The 9,780-nt window shown below is 40.6% G+C and overlaps 1 protein-coding gene across 1 annotated transcript in view; it reads left to right on the top strand.

The window, feature by feature from the left end:
* Positions 1–325: 325 nt before the first annotated feature.
* The window catches only part of Gtf2f2 (general transcription factor IIF subunit 2), a 248,512-nt gene continuing 239,057 nt past the window's right edge, over positions 326–9,780 (top strand). Inside the window, 1 exon segment of the mRNA XM_045146038.1 lies at positions 326–525. Within this exon segment, the coding sequence (XP_045001973.1) occupies positions 326–525 (200 nt within the window).

The raw sequence follows: 9,780 nt of genomic DNA on the forward strand, positions 1-9,780 counted from the left end.
TTCTCTCTTTCCCTGTCCCTCTTTCTTTCTCTCTCTCTCCTTGCAAATAAATAAAGAAAAACATTTTTAATGGAACATATGCGGTCAGGAGTGTCATAAAATCCTCAACAGTTTAGGAAATAAAGGCTCTGGCAATGGGGAGGACAAAGATTCAGTGTAGTCCTTACCATAAATACCAGAACCAGAAATGTTTGGCGATGGAAGTTGTTTCTTGAATTTATTCTAGTCTTCAACTTAATTAGGATTTATTGGCAAATCTCTCCTAGATAAATGAGAGAGGTTGTTAAGCAGTCACTGCCCTTGGCTAGTAAATCTGCAGCGTATTATGGCACCCTCCTCCTCACCACCTGCAGCTCAGAAGGCAAACACTGAGGGTGCTTCAGGGCCCACAGAGAAGGCTCACTGTGGCTCCCAGGGACCATCAGCACGTGGCAAGCCCAATGCAGTTCACTCCTGGGCTCTCAATGAAGATATGCTGACAATAAGTGATGTGACCAAGCTGTGCTTTACCAAGAAGCTCCAAGCGTGCAGTCCTTCTATACCAACATCAGGATTCCATGCTGAGCCATCCGTTAAGGTCTCTTGTGCACCCATCTCTCCACACTTACATAACTTACCTATCACTGGTTTCATTGACTGTTTTGTGCATGTGTGTGTGTAGTATGTCTGCTGTGGTGTGTGTGTGTACATTTGTCCATCTCATGCACACATGCATGGAGTCCAGAAGAGAGTGTTGCTCATCCTTGTGTTTCCTTGAGACAGAGCACCTCACTCAATTCAGAGCTGCCATGTTGTGGTTGTGAGCCCCAGCAATTATCTGTCTCTGTTCCTCGTAGAACTTGGGATACAGGTATGCATGACTATGCCCAGCTGTTTACATGGATGCTGGGGTATTGAACTCAGGACAAATCAGCCCTCATGCTTGCATAGCAAGAGCTCTTTTCTGCTGAGCCATCTCTTTCAGCCCCCACTGATGACCCCTCTCACCCATCTCACTCTAGCCCAGGATCACCTGGAACTCACTCTGTAGCCCCAGGCTGGCCTCAAATGCATGGAAATCCTCCTACTTCTGCCTCCTGAGTGAAGTGCTGGGACTAAAGGTGTATGCCACCATGCCCAGCTTCCCCGTTGACTTTTAAAAACTAATTTTATTTATTTGTGTGTATGTGTGTATCCACCAGGGTCTCTTGCTGCTGCACATACCATGCATATGCACTACATTTTGCTTCTGACTTTACATGGGTGTTGGGAAATTGAACCCAGGCCAGAAAGATTGGTAAGCAAACGCTATTGACTTCTGAGACATCTCCCCAGTCCCCAACAACCTCTAATCAGCAAGTGACACACCCACAGTAATAGTACTTCCATGCATATGGGAACTCTTCTTTTTTTTAACCAGATTTCTTTTCTTGACAGTTTCTATAATTATAGAAAATAAACCATGGTGATTCCCTGCCCCCCACATTGACTTTGCAACTCTACTCTCCATCACATTCCCTCCTCCTCTCAATCAGTCTCTTGTTTTTATGTCATCATCTTTTCCTCCTATTGTGGCCCTATGTAGGTAGTGTTAGGCACTGCAAAGTCATGGACATCCATTTCATTTTGTTTCTGAAAGAGTGTATTGTAAGCAGTCCTACCCTTCCTTTGGCACTTACATTCTTTTTTTTTTTTTCTTCTTTTCGGTTTTTCGAGGTAGGGTTTCACTCTAGTCCAGGATGACCTAGAATTCACTATGTAGTCTCAGGGTGGCCTTGAACTCATGGCGATCCTCCTACCTCTGCCTCCCAAGTGTGGGATTAAAGGTGTGTGCCACCACACCTGGCGCCTCTTACATTCTTTCCACCCCCTTTTCTGCATCTTTGCCAGCATTTATGGTCATTTGTTTTCATGATGGTAGCCAATCTGACATGAGTGAGATGGAATCTCAATGTAGTTTTAATCTGCATTTCCCTGGTGGCTAAGGATGTAGAACATTTTTTTTTAGATGTTTACATTCCATCTGTATTTCTTTTGAGAACTCTCTACTTATATTGGGTTGTTTGATTTCTTATTATTTAGTTTTTTGAGTTCTTTGTATATCCTGGATGTTAATCCTCTGTTACATGTATAGCTGGCAAAGATTTTCTCCCATTCTGTAGGTTGCCTCTTTGCTCTATTCACAGTGTCCTTTGCTGTATAAAAGCTTTGTAATTTCATGAGGTCCAGTGGTTGATTAGTGGTTTTATTTCCTGAGCAACTGGGGTTATATTTAGAAAGTCTTTGCCTATGCCAATATGTTGAAGGGTTTCCCCTACTTTTTCCTCTAGCAGTTTCAGAGTTTCAGGTCTCATATTAAGGTCTTTGATCCATTTGGACTTAATTCTTGTACATGGAGAAAGACAAGGATCTATTTTCATCATTCTGAAAATACATATCCAGTTTTCCCAGCATCATTTGTTGAAGAGGCTATCTTTTCTCCAATGAATATTTCTGGCATTTTTGTCAAAGATCAGGTGGCTATAGCTACCCAGACTCACATCTGCATCCTCTAATCTGTTCCATTGATCTACATGTCTGTTTTTCTGCCAGTACCATGCTGTGTTTGTTACTATGTTATGTTACTATGTAATACAGGTTAAAATCAGATATGGTGGTATCACCAGCCATATTTTTGTTACTTAAAATTGTTTTAGGTATTTAAGGTTTTTTGGGCTTCCAAAAGATTTTTAGGATTGTTTTTTGTATTTCTGTGAAGAATGTCATTGGAATTTTGATGGGGATTGCAAATGTGTAGATTGCTTTTGGTAAGACTGCCATTTTTGCAATATTGATTCTTCCAATTCAAGAACATGGGATATCTTTCCCTTTGTTCTCTTCTGCAATTTCTGTCTTGAGTGTTTTAAAGTTTTCATTGTAGAGATCCTTCACTTCCTTGGTTAGTTTTATTCCAAAGTACTTTTTTTTTTTTTGATGCAATTGTGAATGGGAGTGATCATCTGATTTCATCCTCAGTGTGTTCATTGTTAGCATATAAGAAGGCTCTGATTTCTATGTGTTTATTTTGTATCCTGCTACATTGCTGTAAGTGTTTGTCAGCTGTAACAGTTTGCTGGTACAGTCTTTAGGGTCATTTATGTATAGAATCATATAATCTGCAAATAATGATAACTTGATCTCTTCCTTTGCAATTTGTACCCCTCTTATTAGTGTCTCTTGCCTTATTGCTATGTCTAAGACTTCAAGTACTATACTAAATAAAAGGGGGGACAGTGGACACACTTGTCTTGTTCCTGATTTTAGTGGAAAAGCTTCAAGTTTTTCTCCATTTAGTATTATGTTGGCTGTAGGTTTGTTGTAAATAGCCTTTATTATGTTGAGACATGTTTCTTTTTTTAAAAATTTTTTGTTTATTTTTATTTATTTATTTGAGAGTTACAGAGAGAGAGAGAGAGAGAGAGAGAGAGAGAGAGAGAGAGAGAGAGAGAGAATGGGCGCCCCAGGGCTTCCAGCCACTGCAAACGAACTCCAGATGCATGCACCCCCTTGTGCATCTGGCTAACGTGGGTCCTGGGGAATCGAGCCTTGAACCAGGGTCCTTAGGCTTCACAGGCAAGTGCTTAACCGCTAAGCCATCTCTCCAGCCCGAGACATGTTTCTTATATTCCTAGTTTCTGTAGGATTTTTATCTTTAAGGGATGTTGGATTTTGTCAAATGATTTCTCCTCATCTAATGAGATGATCATGTGATTTTTGCCCATCAGTCCATTTATATAATGTAATACATTTATTGATTTTTATATGTTGAACCATCCCTGCATCTCTGGGATAAAACTTACTTGGTCAGAATCAATGATCTTTGATCTTTCTGATATATTCTTGCATTCTGTTAGCCAATATTTTTTGCATCTATGTTCATGAAGGAGATTGATCTACAATTTCCTTTTTTTAAAAAATTTTTTTTAGGTAGAGTCTCACTCTAGCCCAGGCTGACCTGAAATTCACTATGTAGTCTCCGGGTGGCCTCAACTCTTGGTGATCCTCCTACCTCTGCCTCCCAAGTGAATATGATTAAAAGCATTTACCACCATGCCTGGCTGTAATTTTCCTTTTTTATTCTATCTTTTTCTGGTTTTGGTATCAGGGTGATGCTAGCTTCACAGAAGCAGTTTTGTAGGATTTCTTCTTTTTCTATTTTATGGAAAAGTTTGAGAAGCATTGGTGTTAGTTCTTCTATGAAGGTCTGATAAAATTCACCTATGAATCCATCTGGGTCTGAACTTTTATTAGTTGGGAGATTTTTTTTTATAACTGCTTGTATCTTTGTACTTGTTATAGGTCTATCTAAGTGGTTATCTCATCTTGATTTAATTTTGGTAGGACATGTAAATCAAGGAAATCATCCATTTCTTTCAAATTTTTGAACTTAGTGGAGTATATGTTCTTCTAGTATGTCCCTATAATTTTTGATTATTTAGAGAACACTTTATTAGTTTCTGTAATCAAACCCACGAAGATAAGACCTTATATATTTAATACAGTGAATTACCCTTGTATAAATGGGAAAAAATTAAGTTTAATGTTTCTAGACCAATACGGCTATTAATTTCTCTACAATGGCAACTCAACATGGTAAACAGGGATTTTTTTCCCCAAAGTTGACAACATCACAGCTAAAATTTCCAAAAATTATATATTTATATATATACATTTATATTTACATAAGAAGACCAATAACTAATATACAAGAGTTAGAGAGGAGAGAGATAGAGGGGAGAGGGGGAGAGGGAGGGAGGGAAGATGTAGAAGATTTAGGTTAGTCTTGATCCTACCCTGTCCAGTGTCTTGTGGTTCAGGTGTTTCCTGTAAAGGTCTAGTGAAGGTTCAGCCATTTGGTCTGACTTTTAGGAAGTAGAATTTTATGGTACCAATGCCGTTTGGGTCCAGATTACTGTTTTCCACCCTTCGATGCCCTCCCCGCCCTCCCTTCCATCCTATTGTCTAGTCCATGAGGTGCTAGCTGGGTATGTAAGGTATCTTGGGTAGATTCAGGTTAGGTGTTGTAGATGAGTGAGACTATGTGTCGATTTTTTTTCTGTGATTGGGTAAGTTCACTGAGAATGATCTGTTCCAGGTTCAACCATTATTCCTCAAATTTCTTTGTGTCGTTTTTTTCTTACTGCTGTATAGAATTTTATTGTGTAGATATACCACATCTTTGTTATCCATTCTTCTAATGATGGGCATCTGGGTTGATTCCAGCTTTTAGCTATTACGAATTGAGCCGCTATAAACATGGTTGAGCAAATCTCTCTGGCCTGTGGTTTGAAGGTTTTAGGGTAGATGCCCAGTAAGGGTATAACTGGGTCTGTTGGTATTTCTATAGTCAGCTTTTTTAGGAGTCTCCATATTGCTTTCCAAAGTGGTTGTTCCATCCTGCATTCCCACCAACAGTGAATGAGTGTCCCTGCTTCCCCACATCCTCGCCAGCATTTATTTTCATTTGACTTTTTGATGTTGGCTATCCTTAGTGGGGTAAGGTGGAATCTCATAGTTGTTTTAATTTGTATTTCTCTGATGATTAGGGATGATGAACATTTTCTTAAGTGTGTGTTTGCCATTTCTATATCTTCCTCTGTGAATTGCCTGTTCAACTCTGTGCCCCATTTTGTGAGTGGGGTATTTGTCTTCTTATTGTTTAGACTTTTGAGTTCTTTGTAAATTCTAGAGATAAGGCCTCTATCAGTTGGATAACCTGCAAATATTTTCTCCCATTCTGTGGGCATTCTATTGGCTTTGCTTATTAGATGCCCAGTAACGGTATAACTGGGTCTGTTGGTATTTCTATAGTCAGCTTTTTTAGGAGTCTCCATATTGCTTTCCAGAGTGGTTGTACCATCCTGCAAACGCCCACTTCCAGCTTAGGGCTACCATCCACAATGAGCTTTTGATCAGAGAAACCTACAAGGTTTCCCAGAACAATGACAGACTTCTGTCAGAGTACTTGATGACCCACCAAAGGCCAGTGGTAAGACCCTATTGCTGAAGACTCCATATGCAGCTGATACACAAAATTGAACAGCATGGCTGGAAGCCAGGAGAGAGTCAGTCCCCAGACAGTCAGTGTGTCTTGTGCCAGAAGGCGCTACATGGGCAACTGGGGGAAATGACCAATATCTGTCCAAGCAACTCATTGTCTGATCTAATTAGCAACAAATCACCTGACATGATGCCCACACAAGTGCAATAGTGGCACACAGCCATGGTGAGGAACCAACTACTCTTGATTTGGCTAACTGTCAGTGGTACTAGACCCATAGCTGGAGCTGGGAAACAAGTCAGAACCATACCCAAACACAAGCCCACTCTATAATATCAAGCTATCATCAATCATGGGGTACAAGAGGGCCTACACCTATCAAACTGTCTATCAAAAAAGTAAGTGTTATTTCAATTTTCTGGGTGCTAACTTACTCTCCGTTGGAGAATCTGCTTCTCTTTTTCAGATAGATGCAGATCCTATGGAGAGAGCTGCCCCAACATACCTCAAAAGGGGCCCAACTGAAACTAAGGACAATTGGTGAAACAAGCAAGGGTGATGTTTTCCTGTGAACCGGATACCAGCACAAAGGTGAAGGAGACCAACACAGAGAAAACTCAACTCCTACCAAATCAGAGAGCCAGAGCCTCAGAGGCCCCCAACACCTCAGCACTGAAGCAGACCAAAAATGAACCCAACATGGCTCAGGGAAATTTTGTGGAAGAGGGGGCAGAAAGAATGTCAGAGTCACATGTTGGGTCATGATATGCAGAGACATTTAGCATACCAATAACTGGGGACTAACTCTACAATGCACGACCCATTTACATCAACAAGGAGGGTCTAATGGGAGGGGGTAGATCATAGATGAGCCTAAACAATGGTACCAAACTGCCTGTATTTGATGAAAAGAAAACTAATAAATCAATAAAACTAATAAATCAGCTTTTTTTGCTGTTGATTTGTAGTTTAATCCCATTATAATCAGATAGAGGAATTATTTCAATTTTTTTGTATTTGTTAAGATTTGTTTTGTGTCCTAATACATAGTCTATTTTAGAGAATGTTCCATGTGCTGCTTAAAAGAATGTGTATTCTGCAGCATTTGGGTGAAGTATTCTCTAGATATCTGTTAGGTCCCTTTGTACTATGACTTCATTTAAGCCAGATGCATCTGTGTTTATTTTTTTCTGGGATGACCTGTCAATTGATGAGAGTGGGGTGTTGAAGTCACCCACTACAGCTGTGCTTGGTGTTATCTGTAACTTTAGTTCTAGTAGTGTTTTTTTGATGAAATTGGGAGCCCCAATGTTTGGTGCATATATGTTTAGGATTGTAATGTCCTCCTGTTGGAGTGCTCCTTTAATCAATATTAAGTGACCTTTCTTATCTTTCCTAACTAATGTTGGTCTGAAGTTTACCTTGTCATATACTAGGATAGCAACACATGCTTGTTTTCTAAACCTATTTGCTTGAAACACCATTTTCCAACCTTTCACTCTAAGATACTATCTACCTTTTGTGGAAAGGTTAATTTCTTTGAGGGAAAAATGAAGGATGTTGCTTTTTAACCCAGTCTACTAACCTGTGTCTTTTAGTTGGGCATTGAGGCCATTGGTAGTAAGAGTTATATATTATTGAATATATAAGAGTTATATATTATTGAAATGTGTATACTTATTCCTTGCCATTTTTCTTGTTTTGTAGTTCTTCTGATTTCATCTTTGCTCTCTTGTATTAATTAGTATTTGAGTATGGTTTGTTTTTTCCAGGTTCCTTATATGTGTGTTTTTCTTTCTCTTCAGCATGGAAGATCCTTTCAATTATTTTCTATAGAGCTTGTTTAATCTTCAACTATCTCTTCAGTGTGCTTTTGTTGTGGAATGTTCTTATTTCTCTGTCTATTTGAATGGATAGCTTTGCAGGGTAAAGTAACCTTGGTTGACAGTCGTTATCAACTTAGAACACATCACTCTTTCTGCCTCTTCCACTTTAATAAATAAAATATACAGTAATACAACCATTCATGTGAAGATAGTTGTTAGAATGAAATTTCATTGAATAATGCATGTTTAAGTAAATGAAGCACAGTCAATGTTCCTAACAGGGAAATAAGCAGAGGCAGAATAACACACAGGCATGAAGAATTAAGTACTTGAAGCTGGACATGGTGGTGCATGCCTTTAATCCCAGCATTTGGGAGGCAGAGGTAGGAGGATCACTATGAGTTCGAGGCCATCCTGAGACTACATAGTGAATTCCAGGTCAGCCTGAGCTAGAGCGAAACCCTACCTCGAAAGAACCAAAACTGAAAAATAAAGTAAAAGAAATCAGTACTTGCATTTATGTACAGTGTCCCCCTGACCTATTGAAGGCTAAAGAGCATTGCTTCTCTTTTCCCCCGTGTCTTCTTCTGTCACTGGCAGAAGGACAGCTTATGTCCCTTCATATAGGCAGAACATAATTTTTTTTAATAGATGGGACTGGAGAGATGGCTCAGCAATTAAAGGCACTTGTCTGCAAAGCCTGACGGCCTGGATTTGATTCCCCAGTAGTCACATGAAGCCAGATGCTCAAAGTGGCACATATGTCTGGAGTTTGTTTACACTGCCAAGAGGGTCTGATGTACCCATATTCATTCATTCTCTCTCCCTCCAGAAAATAATTTTTTTAAAAAGTAACTTAACATTATAAATAATAGTTTCCTTGCTTTCCTCAGTGATAATTCAATGAGAAGCATTTGAAATTTCTTTAAAAACTTGTAAATAGAAATCTGCTTCTGCTACAGGCTTGTTAAACCTTTCGCTCCCTAGAGTCTTGGGATGAGTCTTGAATCTGTGTGTGCCTCAGAGATTCTTCCTGACCATGACTTGCCCGGTTGGCATCTGGGTTTCTGCCACCTCCCTGCAGGCTCCATTTTCCAGTGTCCTGGTCTACCCCGCCATTGCCCCTACTTTCACTCATGCCCATCCCTGTGCCTGCCCCCAACTTCCCCTTTCCTCTATGAGCCTCATCTCCACCTGTCACTACTTGACATCTCAGGCTTCCACCTAGAGCAGCATTCCTCAGCAACGGCACAAGGGACATTTTGGATAAAATGGTCTTTATTGTGGAAGGTGGTTGTTATCTTGCATCATCAACCAAAATGCTGGCAGAAACATCTTAAGGCAAGATAGTTTACTTTGGAGGCAGGGGACGTGGCCCAGTGGTAGAACACTTGCCTGACATGCACAAGGCTCTGGGTTCAATCCCCAACACAGAAGAAGAAGGAGGAGGAGGAGGAGAAACAGAAGAAGGAGAAAACAGAAAGTTTATGTCAGCTCACTGGTTCTGACAGCTTTTAGTCCATTATGGCCGGGAGGGCAGAGCAGCTGCACCCGAGATAGCAGGAGCATGAGGAGGAAAATCTCCACTTAGTGGAGGACCAGGAAGAGACCTGGCCAGAACCAGGTCAGGGAGAGCCTTCAAAGGCTTGCCCCTAGTGACCTACTTCCCTTAGCCAGTCTCCACCTCTAAAGACTCAACATTGTTCAAAATAGTGCTACAAGGGCTGGAGAGATGGCTTAGCCGTGAAGCGCTTGCCTGTGAAGCCTAAGGACCCAGGTTCGAGGATCAGCTCCCCAGGATCCACGTTATCCAGATGCACAAGGGGGTGCACGTGTCTGGAGTTCGCTTGCAGTGGCTGGAAGCCCTGGCGCGCCCATTCTCTCTCTCTCTCTCCCTCTGTTTCTCTCTCTATCTGTTGTTCTCAAATAAATAAA

This window comes from Jaculus jaculus, chromosome 3 (assembly GCF_020740685.1).
Source record: "Jaculus jaculus isolate mJacJac1 chromosome 3, mJacJac1.mat.Y.cur, whole genome shotgun sequence".
Classification (NCBI taxonomy): Eukaryota; Metazoa; Chordata; class Mammalia; order Rodentia; family Dipodidae; genus Jaculus; species Jaculus jaculus.